General features: G+C 47.1%; 1 protein-coding gene across 2 annotated transcripts in view; it reads left to right on the forward strand.

The window, feature by feature from the left end:
- The window catches only part of ELAPOR1 (endosome-lysosome associated apoptosis and autophagy regulator 1), a 61307-nt gene that overhangs the window by 17346 nt on the left and 21304 nt on the right, over positions 1-22657 (forward strand). For both annotated transcript variants that reach the window (XM_077839301.1, XM_077839302.1), the window contains 2 exons: positions 4014-4268; positions 5568-5741. In XM_077839301.1, the coding sequence (XP_077695427.1) occupies positions 4014-4268; positions 5568-5741 (429 nt within the window). The remainder of the gene's footprint in view (positions 1-4013; positions 4269-5567; positions 5742-22657) is intronic.

The following is a 22657-nucleotide window of genomic DNA, read 5'->3' on the forward strand; positions in this document are numbered from 1 at the left end:
ATCCCAAAAGAGCTTCTGTCTTTCTACAGCTAGTATTGGTGTATAACAGAAATGATTTATCAAAGTCATGTTCAATAACATGATTGAATCTCTTTACAAAATCAAAGTAAAACTTGGTTAGAACAGTAGTGGATTGGATCTGCTTTTGCAGCATGGTTCCTGTATGTCTCATGTGATCTTGCCAAGAGCTAAAGAACATAGCTACTTGATCCATACAAACTCTGGCAAATGTTTGGAACCCAATTAACATCAAGTCAATGTAGATATTAATGTTGTCCATAGGACAGGAATCTTGGCATTTAGCCGTGAAAGCAATATGGTAGTGTGCCTCAGTTTCCCTTTTCATACAGCACATCAGGTCTGGAATGTCTTCCCCTGTGAAACGTTCCAATACTGTTTACAGGCACTAACTGTGAAACATCAGTATAACAAGGCCTTTTAACACAAAGTGTGTTCTCATGTAATCCTTTTAACATGTTCAAGAGTTTTTCAAAAGGATAGGCACATTGGACATTTTTACATTATTACATTGGACATTATTACATTGGTAATAGCAACACATTCGTTACAAAAATTACCATGAGCAATAACAACAAATTCATTGCAAGTGTCCATCTACAATCATGTTTGTTATTCCATACCTTTGGCTCAGTACTATTAGGGTTAACCTGTGGCTTCCCTTTGCAAAATTAAGGTCTCTCTTTTCTTTTTGTCCTGTAGGATCAAACCCTGATCTCTCTTGCTTAACAGAATTCACTGGCTGGTTGGGTGTGCTCTCTATGCTAACAGCTATTGGTTAGTCTCTAAGGTGCCACAAGTCCTCCTTTTCTTTTTTGCGAATATAGACTGACACGGCTGCTACTCTGAAAACTATTAGCAAGTCTTTCCTCCCCTAGTCAGTCAGGTAATTTGTATTACCACAGACAGGAGCCAGTTCACCAGTTTTCAGATCCTTAACTGCTACCGCTTCCAAGGCTGGACTCTGTCTTAAAGAGATTCCATCCATTTTCACTAACAAGCTAGACTCAAAGTTCTGTTGTCCTTCCCTTACCAACCTCTGCTTCCACATGGAATCAGATGTTAAGTTCACTGAGACTACAAGTCATATCTAAAGTGTCTAGAGATGAGAGTATACCTGCCATCCCCTGCATTCTCGAGAGATTAACTACACAGCTGTTCTGCTCTGCAGACTCAGCTACCCAGTCTTCCCTCTGAACCTGAGACACAGACTATTCACTTACAGAATCAACATAGAGACATTCTTCTCTCAACAACTTTGTCTTCCCAACAAGCTGGCCAAACACAGCCACTTGGTTAGAGGACTGTTTAACTTTCTTAACAGCTTTCACTCCATCTGAGACCTTCTCAAAGCTATCCACACTGGATCTTTCAACAGGAAAGTCAGTGGATCCATTCACAACAGAAAATTTCTGGCTGTTAGCAACTGAAACTTTCTTGATTAAATCACTTTCACCTCCTTCTGTTGCAGTAAACTGCTTGCAAAGACTCCATGCGGATTCCTTTCCCTAGGGCTTGTCTAGGCAACAATTCACCCCTCACAGAAATTCTGCTCTTACCCTCTTCACCTAGGGCTTGCTCTAGAGGAACACTTTCCTGAGCAACAACAGACTCTTTCTGGGTCTCACTTACATCCAGAATTACCTCTGGCCCATCCGGCGGATTCCTACACAATCCCCTTTCAGGCAAACTTATAGACTTCCTAGATAAAAGGTCAGAAGCATTCTCCTTCCCTTTGCCACACACAAGTTCAGGAATCTTTTCCTTCTTGCTACAGGTTTCCACACCCTCAGTAGGTAACACAATCACATCACCTTCATGCTCTCCTTGTGCCCTGGCTAGGATCTCACCCTGATTAGACAGAGTTGCTACACCCTTTCCGAACAACACACGAGCAACAAGCAAAATACAAGCACCAGAATTGTCTGGGCTCTGGGATTTTACATAGACACTAACTGGATGCGACCTAGTTACAGGGCCATTCTCCCGAGCAGACACAAACTTAGGACCCTTCCCCTCCTGGGCTTTAGCTGAATCCAGAACCAACTCTGAGACAACTGCACTCCCCTCAACCATCACAGGCTGAAAGGCCCCTTCTGTCTGCTCCACAGACAAAGAAGAGCCGGACACACTTTCTCCTTCACCAGACACACAGCTTGGGATCTCTTTCTCCTTGTCCCAGCACACAAGGCTGGTCACAGACAACTGCTTGGAGATCAGGGTAGCTCCCTCCATAGGCAAGTCAATACCCCTGACAGAAACAGGCACATTTCCTTCACTGTCAGAATTCTCCACCCAGCTAACAGGTAAGGTCCAGGGACACTCATCTTCCACTCTCCTCGCCTTCCCACCCTGCTGACTAGACAAAGCCATCAGCTCACAAGGCTGCCTAGGCTCACCCAAACTTTCCTTACCAGGCACATTGCCACTCCCCACAGATAAACTGCTGCTCTTCTCACTACCCTGAGCTACTTCCAGCAAATCACAGTTACCCTTTTCAGGTTCACTTTTACAAGCTGTACTAGCCAACGATCCATCACCCATCAAAAATCTACCCTTTCCTTCCTCAGTTAGGGCTTTAACCCGACCATCCACTTTAATCTGCTCCTGAGAAACATTGTCCTGACCAATGAGATCTTTCTGTGCTTGATCTAATTCCAGATTCACTTCTGAGACATTAGACAGACATTCAGAAACTTCATTCACAGACAAACTGCTTTTTTGCACAGACAAATAGCTATTTCCCACCAGGTTAGAATCCCCCTCTCCCTGGCCATGGCAAAACTGGTTAAACGCAGAAAACTGCTCAGAGTAATACAACATATCAAAGCTTATGCTCAAATAAATTTGTTAGTCTCTAAGGTGCCACAAGTCCTCCTTTTCTTTTTGCGGATACAGACTAAAACGGCTGCTACTCTGAAACCTGTCAGTAATGGCAAAGTTCTTGGTTCAGGCTTGCAGCAGTGATAGAATAAACTGCAGGTTCAAATCAAGTCTCTGGAGAACATCCACAGCTGGGGTGGGTCACTCAGTCCTTTGTTCAGAGCTTCAGTGTAGCAAAGTCCCTCCAGAGGCCAGAAGCAGGATTGAAGACCAGATGGAGGACCTGCAGCAGCTTTTTATAGTCTCTTGCCATGTGGACTCTGCTTTCTGTGTCCCAAAGACAAGCTGTCCAGCACACGGCCTGGAAAAACCTCAGAGTTCTGTCCATAGGCAGGTCCCTGCATGCCTTGCTGAGTCCCAAGGTGTGTCTGCCTTCTCTCAATGGGTCATTGTATAGCTGATGGTCCTTCATGGGCCATCAAGCAGGCTAGGCAGAGCTGACACCAACTTGTCTGGGGTGTCACCCAGAAGCAGAGCATAAGTTTGAAATACAGACAGTATAGAGCCAATATTCATAACTTCAACTACAAAAATGATACCCACATACAGACAGCATAATCATAATCAGCAAACCATAACCTTGTCTTAGACACCTCATTTGACCCCCTTTATATAAGATTTGGTGCCACTACAGGACCTTGGATGATCTATACAGTCCCAGATTATGTCAATAACATCACACTCCTCTCCTGTCGTGGAGACCATCTGTACATGTCAGAAACTGGGATTTCCTTGCAATCAATTCTGGTTAGCAGTGTCCCTTCAGCAGAGGCTGGGCAGCCGTAGGCAGGGAGCAGACCTGGGGCTCGAGAGACCCAGCTTCCGTTCCTCCCTCTGTCCTTGTGAGACCTTGGGCAAGTCCATTAGCATATCTGCCTGAGCTCCCATCTGCGCAGTGGGGACGGTAGCTCCACCCTCCCTCCCAGGGTCACCATGTGAGTGCTTGCGAGGGGCTCAGACACTGCAGGCTGGGGGCCAGTCCCCAAGGCAGAGAGCCAGGAAATGTCCCTTCACGTTCCTACTGCGCAGTCCCAGGACAATCCCTGCGTTCCCGGCGCACCCTGGGGCAGCGCTGCTGGTGTTGTGGGTTCACGGGGACCCCTCTGTTTCAGGGAAGAAAGTACACGAATGACGTCGCCAAGCTCTACTCGATCAACGTGACCAACGTGATGGATGGGGTAGCCTCTTACTGCCGGCTCTGCGCCCTGGAGTCCTCGGGCTCCTGCACTTCCTGCCCGCCTGGGAACTACATAGACCGAGCCTCCGGCGCCTGCCACCCATGCACACCCAGCACTTACCTGAAAGCCCACCAGCCCTATGGCAGTCAGGCCTGCATCCCCTGCGGCCCTGGAACAAAGAGCAACAAGGTGTTGTCCCCTCCTCCTCCCTCTTACCCATGGTGATGTGGGGCTGGTGCACCAGGTGCTGCACAAACGCCCACGCTGAGTCAGCCCCGCCCCAAGCAGGCTGATCCTGCAGATTGGTGTGTGTGAGCAGCCTCGTACATCCAGTGACGTCACACGGGCAGAAGGACCGGCCCGCCTGGATCCGACTGCAGGATCCGGGCCTGGTCCCTGGTAAGGGAGAGCTCCCCTCTCTCTGTTCAAACTCGCAGTGACTGCACCTCCTGGCAGTGCACGTATCACAGACCTCCCCAGCCGTAGGGTAGGGTCCCTGAACTAGTGCAAGTCTCTTTCCTGCTGGGCTGACAGGTTTGTAAAGTGTGATCCCGAGTTTGAGTTCCGCTCTCCTGTGTAGAATCCAGGCTGCCGCACAGTTGGCGGCCTGCCCATCAGTAACGGGCGGTGAGGGCTGGGCCTGTAGTGAATGCAAAGGGGATTTTTTTCTGAGGCTTCTGGACGTGTACGTTCTGTGGTACCAGAAGTGCTAAGGCAGTCTTCTGCCTGGGTCACTATGCAGGGTCTCCAAGGCCTGGCCTGCCCGTATCATTCCTGCTGACCATGGTCCAATTGTCCTGTACCTGGCCGGGACTCTGCCGGGAGTTACACTGACAAATCCAGCAACTGTTGATTTCAAGACTTACCATAGTGGGGAACTGACGGAATTCCCAGCAGAATGGGGCCTCCCTAGACGTATTTCCTTAGAATTTTTTTCTCTCCCCTCCGCCCCCACCAGTTTTTCCTGCCTTGAACTTAGATCCTGTATCATGGGAGTTGGGGTGGAATGCTGGGCTCCGAATGAGGCAAGGCGAGTGTGCACATCCCTAGATAAAGCCGTTTCATTGCCACCAAACCCGCATGGCGCGTGGGGCGACACGGACAGCACGCCCACAGCAAGAGTGGCCCAGTGCTCAGTGCACTAGCCCGGGCCGGGGGACACTTGAGGTCAGTCCCCTGCTCTGCACAGGCTCCCTGGATGACCTGGGTCCCTGTTCCTCAGCCTGTGAAACGGGATAATGGCCCTGCCCTGAGGGTGACTATGGTGCAGATTCTGAGCTGCCATGTAAGTACCCTAAACAGATGGATAAATTTCTTGAGAGGTCCCTGTAGAAATGCCCACATCCTTCCGTGTGTCAGGGATGCTGCTGCCTTAAAACACAGCCCATCCAGAGGCCAAATTTTTAGAGTGCCTCTGAGCCAGCAGCAGCTGTTCCGCACGCTCTTGGAAGGGCTCGTACTGGCTGACTGGGACGTTCCTCCCCCCAGATCCATTCACTGTGCTACAACGACTGCCGCTTCTTGCTTGACAAGGACGGCAGGACCCTGGAGTACGACTTCTCAGCGCTGGCCAATAGCACATCCTTCGCAGGCGGGCCAAGCTTCACCTCCAAGGGGCTGAAATATTTCCATCACTTCAGCATCAACCTGTGTGGGAACCACGTGAGTGCACAGGGGTGTTCCTGCATCCTCTGCTGACCCCTGCAGCCTGGGGCAGCTGAGGCTGGGATTTCAGCCAGCGCTGGTGCTAAACCTGGCTGCTTTTGTTTGCTTGATGTATTGGCACCACCAGCAAGAATGGGAACAGTGTTGAGATCTCCACGCACTTACCACTTGCGTTGACGCATCTAGTGTTATTCTGCAGAACTGACGATGCTCCAAAGGTATGGTACATTGGCAGTCGCCCCAGCTGGTAACACCCAGATTCCTGTGGAAAGTGCCATAGGCTATTTAATGACCACAAGCATCTAGGTGTCATGCATTTAGATAAGAACATAAGAAAGGCCCTACTGGGTCAGACCAAAGGTCCATCTAGCCCAGTGTCCTGTCTGCCTACAGTGGCCAATGCCAGGTGCCCCAGAGGGAATGAACAGAACAGGCAGTCCTTGAATGATCCATCCCCTGTCGTCCACTCCCAGCTTCTGACAGTCGGAAGTTTAGGGACACCCAGAGCATGGGGCTGCATCCCTGCCCATCCTGGCTAAATGCCATTGATGGACCTATCCTCCATTAATTTATGTAGTTCTTTTTTGAACCTTGTTATAGTCTTGGCCTTCACAACATCCTCTGGCAAAGAGTTCCAGATTGACTGTGCATTGTGTGAAGAAATACTTCCTTGTGTTTGTTTTAAATCTGCTGCCTGTTAATGTCATTGGATGACCCCTAGTTCGTGTGTTCTGAGAAGAGGTAAAGAACACTTCCTTATTCACTTTCTCCACACTGTGACTAGGTGCCTGTGGTGGGCCACACTGAGAATGCCACACTCAGGGCAGACTGCAAGAAGCAGAGCAGACAATCCCCCAGACTGGTGGCTATTTCTTAGATGCACCAGAACAGTAACAAAAGAGCTTCTGTGTCACCACACTGGTTAACCAAACACCATCCCCTTGGCTCCCATCCAGACAAACAGGTCAAATATAGTGAGAGGTTACTGAAAAGCCAGTTCACCATCTGTGAGGTTCTACTAATCCCAAAGGATCAGACACTTACCCTCAGATCAATATGTATCTCAGATCTTACCCAAATATCACACTGTCAGCCAACCCTTAGTACACTAACTAAAGGTTTATTAAGAAAAGAAAAGGAGAGTTATAAATAGTTAATAGATCATATACATACAAATGATTGCAAAGCCCTTCTATCAGGTTTGTAGCAGTAATGGAACTGACGGCCGGCTTGTAAGGTCTCTCTGGTAACTTCCAAGAGATTGGAAGGTCCCCTCAGGTCAAAATACTCCTTTGAGTTGTAAATCCACAGTCCAGAGAACTGGAGCAGGAAAGGGGCAAAATGGAGATGTCTCGGGTCTTTTATATCCTCTGCCGTGTGCATAGAAACTTGCTGTTCCAAACAAAGCTCACAACCATGGTGGGTGGAAAGTTATTGACCCAAGATGGAGTCCAGGGGCACATGAGCATATCACATGCCCTACGTGGTTTGCTGAGTCACAGGGCGTGGCCATTGGCTTCTCCCTGTCTGAGGAGTCCCCAGGAAGAGCTATCTGGGCAGGATGGCCAATTGTGAGAGTGGAGTGTCCTTAATGGGCCAGCAACACAGGCCTTGAGCAGGGGGTTGGAGTAGATGATCTCCTGAGGTCCTTTCCACCCCTAATATTCTATGATTCTAATGTAAAACTATCTGGGGAGTGTCACCCAGGAATACAACACATTGTTAAGATACAAGTCCATGGTCAATATTCATAACCTCAGATACAAAGATGATACATGGATTTAATCAGGATTATCATACTGGATAAATTGTAACAGTTCCATTGACACCTTACATGAGCATTTTGGATAAAATTTGTTGCAATTGTATAATATTGGAAGCAGCACTGATACAAATGGTCATTTTCAATCATACAATTTTCAATCATTTTCAGTCATGGTCATGATTTTATAGACCTAAGTGGCGCACAGGATCTTGTCCAAGAGGTGAATATAGCTGGACAGCTTGGTAATAGTGACCATCATATAATTAAATTTAACATCCCTGTGGCGGAGAAAACTCCACAGCACCCCAACACTGTGGCATTTAATTTCAGAAAGGGGAACTACACAAAAATGAGGAAGTTAGTTAAACGGAAATTAAAATGTACAGTGCCAAAAGTAAAATCCCTGAAAGCTGCATGGAAACTTTTTAAAGACATCATAATAGAGGCTCAACTTAAATGTACACTACAAAGTAAAAGAAGCAGTGAGAGGAAATAGAAAGGAGCATAAACTCTGGCAAATGAAATGTAAAAATACAATTAGGAAGGCCAAAAAAGAATTTGAAGAACAGCTAGCCAAAGACTCCAAAAGTACAGCAATAGCAAAAAGATGTTTAAGTACCTCAGAAGCAGGGAGCTGCTAAACAACCCGTGGGGCCACTGGATGATCGAGATGCTAAAGGAGCACTCAAGGACGATAGGGGCCATTGCGGAGAAACCAAATGAATTATTTGCATCGGTCTTCACAGTCAAGGGTGTGAGGGAGATTCCCTGACCTGAGCCATTATTTTTAGGTAACAAATCTGAGGAACTGCCCCAGATCGAGGTGTCATTAGAGGAGGTTTGGGAACAAATTAATAAACTAAACAGCAGTAAGTCACCAGGGCCAGATGGGATTCACCCAAGAGTTCTGAAGGAACTCAAATGTCAAATTGCAGAATTACTAACTGTCATCTGCAACCTCTCATTTAAATCGGTTTCTGTGCCAGATGGCTGGAGGGTAGCTAATGTGACGTCAACTTTTAAGAAGGGCTCCAGAGGTGATCCCGGCAATTACAGGCCGGTAAGCCTGACTTCAGTACCGGGCAAACTAGTTGAAACTAAAGAACAAAATTGTCAGACACAGAGATGAACTTAATTTGTTGGGGAAGAGTCAACATGGTATTTGGTGAGGCATGATTTCCCTTTACAATCTACTAGATTTCTTTGAGGGGGTCAACAAGTATGCGGACAAGGGGGATCCAGTGGATACAGTGTACTTAGATTTTCAGAAACCCTTTGACAAGGGCCCTCACCAAAGGCTCTTAAGCAAAGTAAGCTGTCATGGGATAAGAGGGAAGGTCCTCTCATGAATGGGTAACTGGTTAAAAGAGAGGAAACAAATGGTCAGTTTTCAGAATGGAGAGAGGTAAATAGTGGTGTCCCCCAGAGGTCTGTACTGGGCCCAGTCCTATTCAGCATATTCACAAATGATCTGGAAAAAGGGGTAAACAGTGAGATAGCAAAATTTGCAGATCATACAAATCTACTTAAGTTAGTTAAGTCCCAGGCAGACTGCGAAGAGCTACAAAAGGATCCCTCAAAACTGGGTGACTGGGCAACAAAATGGCAGATGCAATTCAATGTTGATAAATGCAAAGTAATGCACATTGGAAAACATAATCCCAACTATACATATAAAATGATGGGGTCTAAATTAGCTGTTACCACTCAAGAGAGACATCTTGGAGTCACTGTGGATAGTTCTCTGCAAACATCCATTCATTGTGCAGCGGCAGCCAAAAAAGCGAACAGAATGTTGAGAATCATTAAGAAAGGGATAGATAATAAGACAGAAAATATCATATTGCCTCTATATAAATCCCTGGTACACCCATATCTTGAATACTGCTTGCAGATTAGGTTGCCCCATCTCAAAAAAGATATACTGGGGTTGGAAAAGGTTCAGAAAAGGGCAACAAAATGATTAGGGGTATGGAACAGCTTCTGTGTGAGGAGAGATGAATAAGATTGGGACTTTTCAGCTTGGAAAAGAGACGACTAAGGGGGGGTTATGATAGAGTCTATACCATCATGAATGGTGTGGAGAAAGTAAATAAGGAAGTGTTATTTACTCCTTCTCATAACACAAGAATTAGGGGTCACCAAATGAAATTAATAGGCAGCAGGTTTAAAACAAACAAAAGTATTTTTTCACACAACACACAGTCAACCTGTGGAACTCCCTGCCAGAGGATGTGGTGAAGGCCAACACTATAACGGGGTTCAAAATGAACTAGATAAGTTCATGGAGGATAGGTCAATGAATGGCTACTAGCCAGGATGGGCAGGGATGGAGTCCCTAGCCTCTGTTTGCCAGAAGCTGGGAATGGGCAACAGGGGATGGATCACTTGATGGTTATCGTTCTGTTCATTCCCTCTCGGGCACCTGGCCCTGGCGCACCAGAAAGAAGCCACGGAGCGGCTCTTAACAGTTATGGAGCTCGAAGCAGACATGCTTCAGGCGATACTAGCTCTTCAAACCGAGCTGCTCCACACCCGCGCTCTTACCCTTGCGCTTCCCCTCCTCCCCACCAGCACACGCTTATCAACCTCCTGGTTCCACTCTCTACCCGCCGCCTTCCACTCCTCCCTCCTCACAGTCCAGCCGTGTGGAGTCCCAAAACCCACTGCACTCAACACCCATCCCGCTGCAGTTTGGCCCTGCTGAAGTCCAGCACCCGCTGCACCGTACTCACAAGACAGGACAGTGGGCTAGATGGACCTTTGGTTGGACCCCGTCTGGCCGTTCTCGTGGCCTCTGTCCTCTCCCCCCCCGAGTCGTCTCTTCTCCACGCTGAACAGTCCCGGTCCTTTTAATCACTCCACATGCAGCAGCTGTTCCGTCCCCCTCATCGTTTTGTTGCCCGTCTCTGAACCTTTTCCAGTTCTAACAGATCTTCTTTTGAGATGAGGTGACCGGAATTGTACACAGTATTCAAGGCGTGGGTGTACCATGGATTTCTGTAGTGGCATTTTGATATTTACTGGCTTATTATCTGTCCCTTTCCTAATGGTTCCTAACGCTGTGTTTGCTTTTTTGTCTGACGCTGCACATTGAGGGGATGTTTGCAGAGAACTATCTACGATGACGCCGAGATCTCTTCCTTGAGTGGTAACAGCTAATTTACACCCCATCATTTTATATGTACAGTTGGGATTATGTTTTCTAATGTGCATTACTTTGCATTTATCAACACTGAATTTCATCTGCCGTTTGTTGCCCAGTCACCCAGTTTTGAGAGCTCCCTTTATAATTCTTCAGTCTGCTTTGGACTTAACAATCTGAGTAGTTTTGTATCATCTGCAGATTTTGCCACTTCACAGTTTACTCCTTTTTCCAGATTATTTATAGATATGTTGAACAGCCCTGGTCCCACTACAAATCCCTGGGGAACACCTCTCTCCATTCTGAAAACTGACCATTTATTCCTACCCTTTATTTTCTATCTTTTAACCAATTACTGATCCATGAGAGAACCTTCCCTCTTATCTCATGACTGCTTACTTTGCTTAAGAGCCTTTGGTGAGGGACCTTGTCCACTGTATCACCCTTGTCCGCATGCTTGTTGACCCCCTCGAAGAATTCTAGTAGATTGGTGAGGCCGGATTTCCCATTACAAAAGCTGTGTTGACTCTTCCCCAATATATTGTGTTCATCTATGTGTCTGATGATTCTTTTTTTTTACTGTAGCTTCAACCAGTTTGCCTGGTGCTGAAGTCAGGCTTTCCGGCCTGCAATTGCCAGGATCACCCCTGGAGCCTTTTTAAAAAATTTAGCTATACTCCAGTCACCTGGTTCAGCTGATTTAAGCGATAGGTTATGTACCCCAGTTAGTAGTTCTGCAATTTCATATTTGAGTTCCTTCAGAACTCTTGGGTGAATCCCATTGGTCCTGGTGACTTATTACTGTTTAATTTATCAATTTGTTCCAAATCATCCTCTACTGACACCTCATTCTGGGACAGTTCCTCAGATTTGTCACCTAAAAAGAATGGCTCAGGCGCAGGGATCTCTCTCACATCTGATGCAAAGAATTCATTTAGCTTCTCCGCAATGGCCTTGTCTTCCTTGAGTGCTCCTTTAGCCCCTCGACCATCCAGCGGCCCCACTGATTGTTTGGCAGGCTTCCTGCTTCTGATGTACTTTACAAAATTTGGGGGTTTTTTTGTGTCTTTTGCTAGATGCTCTTCAAATTCTTTTTTACCTGCCTAATTATACTTGATGCAGTAGGATTTGACTTCCAGTTTTTGAAGGATGCCTCTTTGCCTCTAAGCAATTTTTTTTTATTATTTTGATTTGGGGTGTACATTTAATTTGAACCTCTATTACGGTGTTTTTAAAAAGTTCCTATGTAGCTTGCAGGCATTTCACTTTTGTGACTATTCCTTTTAATTTCCATTTAACTAACTTCCTCATTTTTGTGCAGGTCCCCTTTTTGACGTGAAATGCTACTGTGCTGGGCTTGTTTGGTATTCCCACCCCCACCACAAGGATGTTAAATTTAATTATATTATGGCTGCTTTTATTCACCTCTTGGACCAGGTACTATGCTCCACTTAGGACTAAGGCTATGTCTACACTACAGAGTTAAGTCAACTTAATTTACGTCAATGATCATAAGTCGCTTTAATAACATTGGTTGATCACATCCACACAACATTTCTTGTGTCAGGTGAGCGCATCCCCAGTCATTGCTCTTGCATTGACAGGGAGGGAGAGCATTGCAACATGGGTAGCTATCCCACTATGCAACTCTGCACCCTTTGTCACCCTCTGCTGCTGGGAGCTCTGGGAATGGATCACAGTGCATCGTGAGGACATGCTCGCTGTCCCATAATGCAGTTCTTTCCATCCCATCATTCCATGGGCTTCCTACTTTGTGCCGTTTTTCAGCAGCCCTTGTAAACTGTACACCCACTATCTCTGCCTGACAGCATGGATCCTGAGCTGCTGACCAGTCTGGTGATGAGGGTTATGAACTCAACGCGGCTGGTCCTGCAGTACTTCATGAGCTGTGAAACAGACAGTGAATTGGTAATGCCTGCCCTGCTGACTGCCATGGAAACAAATAATTCAAGAGTGCTGATTGCATTCACAGAACAGGTTGCCATGGTGGACCTCTGGTATTGGGCTTGGGGAACAAGCACTGTGTGGTGGGAGCGCATCGTGATGCCCGTATGGGATGATGAGCTGCAGAACTTTCAGATGTGCAAAGCTACCTTCCCATAACTGTGTGCAGAGCTCGCCCCAGCACTGCAGCACAAGGACACCAGAATGAGAGCTGCCCTCACTGTGGAAAAGAGAGTGGTGATCGCTGTGTGGAAGCTGCCAACTCCAGACTGTTACCTGTCAGTTGTGAATCAGTTTGGAGTTGGAAAGTCCACCGTGGTGGTTGCGGTGATGCAAGTGTGCAGAGCCATTAATCGCCTCCTGCTAAGAGGGACTGTGACTTTGGGTAACGTGCAGGAAATAATGGATGGTTTTGAGGCAATGGGATTCCCTAACCGTGGTGGGACAATAGATGGAACACATATCTCAATTTTGGCCCCTGGCCGTCTTGCGATGGAGTACATCAACCAAAAGAGCTACTTCTCCATCGTCTTGCAGGTTTTGGTGGAATATTGGGGTTGTTTCACTGACATCAATGCAGGGTAGTCCGGGAAGGTGCATGTTATCCTCAGGCATCTTTTGGAACACTGGACTGTATAGAAAGCTGCATGTGGGATTTTCTTTCCAGACCAGAAGATTCCAGTGGGGGGTGTGGAAGTGCCCGTAGTGATCCTTGGAAACCCCGCCTACCCCTTGCTCCCGTGGCTCATGAAGCCTTACACCGGGAACCTAGACACCATCCAGGAGTGCTTCAACAATAGGCGCAGCAGGTGCCGAATGACCGTTGAATGGGCCTTTGGCTGATTAAAAGGTTGCTGGTGCTATCTTTTTGGCCGGTTAGACTTCAGTGAGGAAAATATTCTGATGGTCATTGTGGCCTGCTGTTCTCCACATAATATTTGCAAAATGAAGGGGGAAAATTTTACCCAGGGGTGGGCTGCTGAGGCTGATTGGCTGGCTGCTGATTTTGAGCAGCCAGATACAAGGGCAGCAGCGGGAGATTAAACAAATCAGGGAGGCTTTGAAGGAGCATTTTGACAATGATTCCCAATGATGTGTCTGTATGTGATGCATTTGGCCAGGCATTGTTTACCTGCTGCTATGAATTACCCCTGTAGAGCTTGCTTCTTGAGCATTAATTGCAAGGAGCAAATATTCCTACCGATAGCCTCTGTGTTTTAATGTTAGCACCCAGCAATGTATGTATGTTACAAATAATGACTCATTTTATTTCAAAGACTTAAGTTTAATAACCAGATAAACCACAACATTTTGGTCAAACAGGATATGACAATGAGGAGCAATCTTGTGGTTAGGGCTCTCCTAACTCCAGCTTTCGTTGGGAAACCAGTCCCTAGGCATGGAGTGCATGGGGTACTGTGAGGGACCAGGAACACACAGAGAATGTGGTAGGGGAGTTTGGGGAAGGCATGGACTGGAGTTCTGTAGTGGCTGGAGAGGAAGTTGGGCATGGGCTCAGATTGCAGGGTAATGAGGGACTTTCATCATCTTTTTCTGGACCTCCGGGAGCTTTATCATCTGCTCTTGACCCTGTGTCTTTCCCTGGCTATCCAGCCTCAGTCTTTCATTGATTGTCTCCCTCCATGCTCTTGTTTTGTGAAGTGCTGCATGACTTATCTGATGGAGGCACTCCACCGGTCTGGAGGAGTGGGTCTTCAAGGGCATATCTGCAGAAGACAAAGAAACAATGAACAGAGACTGTATTGTGAGTGCACTCAGAGCTTGAATCACAAAAGTTACACACACCTCTTTCTCAGTGTCCCTTGGCTAGCACACCGGTTGCTGCGAGTCCCAATTATGGTGAGTTCACACGGCAAGGGGGAAAGGGCAGGAAGGGACAAAGGGTTATTTACAAAGGGGATTACTGTGAGTGGCTAGAGAGCCGTGAATATTGGCACCCTTTTCCACAGGCTAGGGTAGTCAAACCCGATATCTCACTCCTAGGGTAACCCAGGATGCAAGGGAGCATCTCCCGCATGCATGCAGCTTCAGAGTGGCTCCATAGGCTGTTCACCTGTGCGCTGCTCTGGCCCCTGCAGAAATATTGCCAGGTGGCACTGCAAAGTTTCCTACAGTTAGGGAACCAAGGCAGCTCTCCCAAGGAACCTTCAGCAGAGGATTGCAGAATATCTACAAGAAAGTTTCCTAGAGATCTCTATGGAAGATTCCCAGGACATCCCCTGTATGTTAACAAACTTTTCCACTGTGGCCCCACTGAGTAGATGGATAGGCTCTGTTGTTAATTTCTGTCCCTTATCCCTCCTCTCCCATATAACAAAGTACATGAGAGCGCACTCTTCTCTCACCGTGCACTTCCCGGAGCTCCCCTCTCCTGCATCCTGAGCGCCGGAGCCGGAGTGCTGGGCCTGGCTAGACCCCTCCAGAGTGGAAAAGAGGTCTTGACTCGACTCACCACACCACTGGACAGCCCTGCCGTATGCTCCACATCTTCCTCCAGCTCCACCTACTCATCCATCACTTCCTCGTCGGGGATGAGTCCGCCGGGGGCTGCCTCCATTCCCTCCCCATGTCCCCATGGGGCTCTTGGCAGGGGGTCACCGCCGAGGAGGGTGTGCACTCCTTGTAGAAGCGGCATGTCTTGGGCACTGCACCAGAGCAATGGTTGGCCTCCCTTGCCTTCTGGTACGCCTGCCTCAGCTCCTTGATTTCAGCACAAGGGTGCATGTCCCATTCATGCTCCTTCTCCTGCAGGCCACGAGCAATCGGCCCGTAGGCATCAAAGTTCCTACAGCTGGAGCAAAGCTGTGACTGCAGAGCTTCCTCTCCTCCCAGGCTCAGCAGATCCACCAGAGCACGTCTGCCGCAGAGAGCCAGCGTGGTCAGCTGGGAAGATCCTGTGTGAACTGTGCCCCCAACAAACAGGAAGAGGAATTGCAAACGTTCCTGGGCCTTTAAACGGGGGAGGGGCGCATATCTCTGTTTCCTCAGGGCAGCAGAGTTCAAACTGCTGGCCAGAGCGGTCATAATGGGCATTGTGGGACACCTCCTGGAGACCCATTAGGGCGACAAAACCAAGCAGTGTCTACACGGACGCTGCGTCACTCTAACTGTGTTGCAAAAAGCTCTGTGCCGCTGGTCAAGGTGGTTTTATGCTGTCAGCACGGCAGGGGTGTTACGTTGGCAGGAGCAGCATTGCAGTGTGTACACCACCGCTATTTTGTCGACAAACCTGTGTAGTGGAGCCAAGGCTTAAATCAAGAATTGGCTCTCCCCTTGCGGGTCCCGGGACTAGAAGCAGTCATTTATCGTGTCTAGAAACTTTAACCCTGCATCCCGTCCTGAGGTGACATGTACCAAGGCAATACGGGGACAGTTGAAATCCCCCACTATTATTATTGAGTTTTTTATTTTTATAGCCTCTCTAATCTCCCTGAGCATTTCACAGTCACTATCACCATCCTGGTCAGGTGGCCAGTAGTATATTCCTATACTTTTATTGATCAAGCATGACATTTCTATCTAGAGATCCTTTAGCACAATTTGATTCGTTTCAGATTTTTACTCTATTGGACTCTCGCTTGCTTTCCCATACGGTGCCAGTCCCCCACCAGCACGACCCTCTCGGTCATTCCCATATATTTTGTACCCTGTATTACCGTGTCCCATTGATTATCATCAGTCCACCAAGTTTCTGGGACACCTGTTTTATCAGCCTCCTCATTTAATACCAGACTCATGTTCACACATCTTAGTATTCAGACTTCTAGCATTTGTATACAAGCACTTATAAAATGTGTCACTGTTTAGCTGACTGCGCCCATGTGATGTAATTGAATGGGACTCTTTTGCATTTGACTTTCTCTTCGGTTCCTACTTTTACTTTTATCAACTTCTATCATCTCCTCTTTACTAGGATATTGAGAATCCTCGTTAATAGATCCAGTCACAGCCCCATCCCACCCATCTTTTGGTATGAATTGAAGGATCCCAAAGCACTTTGAAAAAGACAGACATTTTGCACCACTGAGATGCAGCCACTTCTGGTGTGCAGGGGTAGTAAGCAGTGTACAGAAACACAGGACGATTGATTGAGAATGAAGCAGTTCTTTATTTTGTTTCCTGATGTCCAAAATCTTGTGGCCCTGTAGTGATGTAAATGTCTTGGGGTGAAATTCAGCCTGTACAAAGCGAGGCACCATGCTAGGCACCCTGAGACAGGACGGGTGGGCTCTCTCCCAGGGGCGCTAGGTGGCGCCAGGGACACACACATCTTTCATTTAGAATTGGGTCAGTTCAATGCAGCTGAGCACACAAGCGGGATGAGTCTGTGTGGTGTGCTTGCTGCTTGACTGAAATATACCCTGGGCTTTGTTTGTTTGCGGGACCATGTGCTGACCGTGTGCTGAGCCTAGCAGCCTGCTAGGCAAGGCTGAGAGCTGAGAGCTTCTTAAGGAGGCTGTGATCCCTAAGCCTTTTAGCACCCATCAACCCTTAACCAGGGGGCGGGGCTACTTAGGGAGACCAGGGCTTTAAAAAGCCCACTCCTAAGCGACCATAGAATCATAGAATCATAGAATATCAGGGGTGGAAGGGACCTCAGGAGGTCATCTAGTCCAACCCCCTGCTCAAAGCAGGACCCATCCCCAATTTTTGCCCCAGATCCCAAATGGCCCCCTCAAGGACAGTGTGAGCAGGGGCTAGAACTCAACATTTTTTAAACTTAAAAGCCAAAAACACCCCTTGATATAAACAAAACAACAACAAAGGAACCAGCTGCAGGAGGAAAAAGAGAATGCGGGCAGAAGTCCAGCTACAGAGCGGGGGCTACCCAGTTTATTGCACCCAATGCAGCATGTAACAAAAAGGATTCGGGGGCAGGGGCACATGACTTATGAGGAGCGGCTGAGGGGACTGGGCTTGTTTAGTCTGCAGAAGAGAAGAGTGAGGGGGGATTTGATAGAAGCCTTCAGCTACCTGAAAGGGGGTTCCAAAGAGGATGGAGCTCTGCTGTTCTCAGTGGTAGCAGATGACAGAACAAGGAGCAATAGTCTCAAGTTGCAGTGGGGGAGGTTTAGGTTGGATATTAGGAAAAACTATTTCACTAGGAGGGTGGCGAAGCACTGGAATGCATTACCTAGGCAGGTGGTGGAATCTCCCTCCTTAGAGGTTTTTAAGGCCCGGCTAGACAAAGCCCTGGCCAGGATGATTTAGTTGGTGTTGGTCCTGCTTTGAGCAGGGGTTTGGACTAGATGACCTCCTGAGGTCTCTTCCAGCCCCAATATTCTACAATTCTATGTATGATTACCTTCCCTATGGGCAGGTGGCATGTGTATGCATTCGGCACAAGGAGCTCCTGGCCCTCAGAGACCATGTACGGGCTTTGGAGACCAGACTGGCTGAGCTGGAGGAGCTAAGGGAGACAGAGAGGTATATAGATGAGACTTTCCGGGACATAGTAGGATGGTCCCACCCCTGGTCTGACAGCCTCTGTGCTGTTGAGGAGGATGAAAGTCTCAGGGAAGGAGAACATCCAACTGGAGCAGAGGGAAGCAATCCCATAGTTGGGTCCCTCCTTCCAGATGATGATGGGGTATCCTCTTGCACTGAGGTTACCTCTCTGGGGGAGAGAACTCCAGTCATTAGGAAAAGGCAGGTGTTAGTAATGGGCGATTCGATCATTAGAAACATAGAGAGCTGGGTTTGTGATGACCATGAGAACTGCATGGTGACTTGCCTGCCTGATGCGAAGGTTGAGGATCTCTCAAGACATCTAGATAGACTTATACGTAGTGCTGGGGAGGTGGTACATGTAGGTCGTGGTACATGTAGGTACCAGTGACATAGGGAAGGGTAGGAGAGAGGTCCTGGAGGCCAAATTTAGGCTGCTAGGTAAGAGATTGAAGTCCAGGATCTCCATGGCCTCATTCTCTGAGATGCTCCCAGTTCCACACGCAGGGCCAGGGAGACGGGCAGAACTGCAGGGTCTCAATGCATGGATGAAACAATGGTGTAGGGAGGAGGGGTTTAGATTTATTAGGAACTGGGGAAAGGGGGAGCCTGTACAGGAAGGATGGGCTCCACCTAAACCAAACTAGAACCAGATTGCTGGCACTTAACATTAAAAAGGTCTTAGAGCAGTTTTTAAACTAAGGGCTGGGGGAAGCTGACAGATGCAAAGGAGCATGTGGTTCAGACAGAGACATCCCTTTGGGGAGGATCTATTAATGGAGATTCTCTATGTCCTAGTGAGGACGAGAGGATAAAAAATAATAAAATACAGGCAGGGTCTGGACACAAGAACAAATGGATATAAACTGGCCACCAGGAAATTTAGACTAGAAATTAGACAAAGGCTTCTAACCATCAGAGGAGTGAAGTTTTGGAATAGCCTTCCAAGGGAAGCAGTGGGGGCAAAAGATCTATCTGGCTTTAAGATTAAACTCGATAAGTTTATGGAGGAGATGGTATGATGGGATAACATGGTTTTGGTAATTAAACATTCATGGTAAATAGGCCCAATGGCCTGTGATGGGATATTAGATGGGGTGGGATCCGAGTTACCCAGGAAAGAATTTTCTGTAGTATCTGGCTGATGAACCTTGCCCATATGCTCAGGGTTTAGTTGATCGACATATTTGGGGTTGGGAAGGAATTGGAAGAGGCCCTGGAGGTTTTTCGCCTTCCTTTGTAGCATGGGGCACTTGCTGGAGGATTCTCTGCTCCTTGAAGTCTTTAAACTATGATTTGAGGACTTCAATAGCACAGATATAGGTGTGAGGTTTTTTGCAGGAGTGGTGGGTGAAATTCTATGGCCTGCGTTGTGCAGGAGGTCGGACTAGATGATCATAATGGTCCCTTCTGACCTAAATATCTATGAATCTATGAATCATAAACAGTCAAATAAAGAAGAGTTCCATTCAGTTACATCATGTAATGGCAGACAGCTAAAAGGAGACAAGTTTTTAAAGTGCTTATATACCAATGCTAGAAGTCTCAATAATAAAATGGGTGAACTAGAGTGCCTCGTATTACATGAGGCTATTCATATAATAGGCATCACAGAAACTTGGTGGAATGAGGATAATCAATGGGACACAGTAATACCAGGGTACAAAATATAACGGAAGGACAGAACAGGTTGTGCTGGTCGGGGAGGGGCACTATATGCGAAAGAAAGCATAGAATCATAGAATATCAGGGTTGGAAGGGACCTCAGGAGGTCATCTAGTCCAACCCCCTGCTCAAAGCAGGACCGATCCCCAATTAAATCATCCCAGCCAGGGCTTTGTCAAGCCTGACCTTAAAAACTTCTAAGGAAGGAGATTCCACCACCTCCCTAGGTAACGCATTCCAGTGTTTCACCACCCTCCTAGTGAAAAAGTTTTTCCTAATATCCAACCTAAATCTCCCTCACTGCAACTTGAGACCATTACTCCTTGTTCTGTCATCTGCTACCACTGAGAACAGTCTAGATTCACCCTCTTTGGAGCCCCCTTTCAGGTAGTTGAAAGCAGCTATGAAAATCCCCCCTCATTCTTCTCTTCCGTAGACTAAACATCCCCAGTTCCCTCAGCCTCTCCTCATAACTCATGTGTTCCAGTCCCGTAATCATTTTTGTTGCCCTCCGCTGGACTCTTTCCAATTTTTCCACAACCTTCTTGTAGTGAGGGGCCCAAAACTAGACACAGTACTCCAGATGAGGCCTCACCCATGTCGAATAGAGGGGAACAATCACGTCCTCGATATGCTGGCAATGCCCCTACTTATACATCCCAAAATGCCATTGGCCTTCTTGGCAACAAGAGCATACTGTTGACTCCTATTGAGCTTCTCGTCCACTGTAACCCCTACGTCCTTTTCTGCAGAACTGCTGCCTAGCCATTCGGTCCCTAGTCTGTCGCGGTGCATGGGATTCTTCCGTCCTAAGTGCAGGACTCTGCACTTGTCCTTTTTGAATTTCATCAGATTTCTTTTGGCCGAAACCTCCAATTTGTCTAGGTCCCTCTGTATCCTATCCCTACCTCCAGCGTATCTACCTCTCCTCCCAGTTTAGTGTCATCTGCAAACTTGCTGAGGGTGCAATCCACACCATCCTCCAGATCATTAATGAAGATATTGAACAAAACGAGCCCCAGGACCGAGCCTTGTGGCACTCCACTTGATACTGGCTGCCAACTAGACATGGAGCCATTGATCACTACTCGTTGTGCCCGACAATCTAGCCAGCTTTCTATCCACCTTTCATTCATCCAGCCCATACTTCTTTAACTTGCTGGCAAGAATACTGTGGGAGACCGTGTCAAAAGCTTTACTAAAGTCAAGGAACAGCACGTCCACTGCTTTTCCTTCATCCACAGAGCCAGTTATCTCGTCATAGAAGGCAATTAGATTAGTCAGGCATGACTTGCCCTTGGTGAATCCATGCTGACTGTTCCTGATCACTTTCCTCTCCTCTAAGTGCTTCAGAATTGATTCCTTGAGGACCTGCTCCATGATTTTTCCAGGGACTGAGGTGAGGCTGACTGGCCTGTAGTTCCCAGGATCCTCCTTCTTCCCTTTTTTAAAGATGGGCACTATATTAGCCTTTTTCCAGTCGTCCGGGACTTCCCCCGATCGTCATGAGTTTTCAAAGATAATGGCCAATGGCTCTGCAATCGCATCTGCCAACTCCTTTAGCACTCTCGGATGCAGCGCATCCGGCCCCATGGACTTGTGCACGTCCAGCTTTTCTAAATAGTCCCAAACCACTTCTTTCTCCACAGGGGGCTGGTCACCTCCTCCCCATGCTGTACTGCCCAGTGCAGTAGTCTGGGAGCTGACCTTTTTCGTAAAGACAGAGGCAAAAAAAGCATTGAGTACATTAGCTTTTTCCACATCCTCTGTCACTAGGTTGCCTCCCTCATTCAGTAAGGGGCCCACATTTTCCTTGACTTTCTTCTTGTTGCTAACATACCTGAAGAAACCCTTCTTGTTACTCTTAACATTTCTTGCTAGCTGCAACTCCAGGTGTGATTTGGCCTTCCTGATTTCACTCCTGCATGCCCGAGCAATATTTTTATACTCGTCCCTGGTCATTTGTCCAACCTTCCACTTCTTGTAAGCTTCTTTTTTGTATTTAAGATCAGCAAGGGTTTCACTGTTAAGCCAAGCTGGTCGCCTGCCATATTTACTATTCTTTCTACACATCGGAATGGTTTGTCCCTGTAACCTCAATAAAGATTCTTTAAAATACAGCCAAATCAAATGAAGTAAAAATTGTAAATGAATCAAACTGTACCATAGAATCTCTATGGATAGAAATTCCATGCTCTAATAATAAGAATATAGCGGTAGGGATATATTACTGACCGCCTGATGAGGATGGTGATAGTGACTGTGAAATGCTCAGGGAGAATAGAGAGGCTATTAAAATAAAAAGCTCAGTAATAATGGGGGATTTCAATTATCCCCATATTGACTGGGTACATGTCACCTCAGGATGGGATGCAGAAAGAAAGTTTTTTGACACCTTAAATGACTGCTTCTCAGAGCAGCTAGTCCTAGAACCCACCAGAGGAGAGGCAATTCTTGATTTAGTCCTAAGTGGAGCACAGGATCTGGTCCAAGAGGTGAATATAGCTGGACTGCTTGGTAATAGTGGCCGTCATATACTTAAATTTAATATCCCTGTGGCAGGAAAAACACCACAATGGCCCAGCACTGTAGCATTTAATTTCAGAAAGGGGATCTACACAAAAATGAGGAGGTTAGTTAAACACAAATTAAAGGGTGTAGTGCCAAAAGGGAAATCTCTGCAAGGTGCATGGAAACTATTTAACGACACCATAGTAGAGGCTCAATTTAAATGTACACCCCAAATTAAAAAAACACAGTAAGAGAACCAAAAAAAGAGCCACCGTGGCTAAACAACAAAGTAAAAGAAGCAGTGAGAGGCAAAAAGGCATCTTTTAAAAAGTGGAAGTTAAATCCTAGTGAGGAAAATAGAAAGGAGCATAAACACTGGCCAATGATGTGTAA

The sequence above is a fragment of the Eretmochelys imbricata genome, chromosome 21, assembly GCF_965152235.1.
Source record: "Eretmochelys imbricata isolate rEreImb1 chromosome 21, rEreImb1.hap1, whole genome shotgun sequence".
In the NCBI taxonomy this organism is placed as follows: Eukaryota; Metazoa; Chordata; order Testudines; family Cheloniidae; genus Eretmochelys; species Eretmochelys imbricata.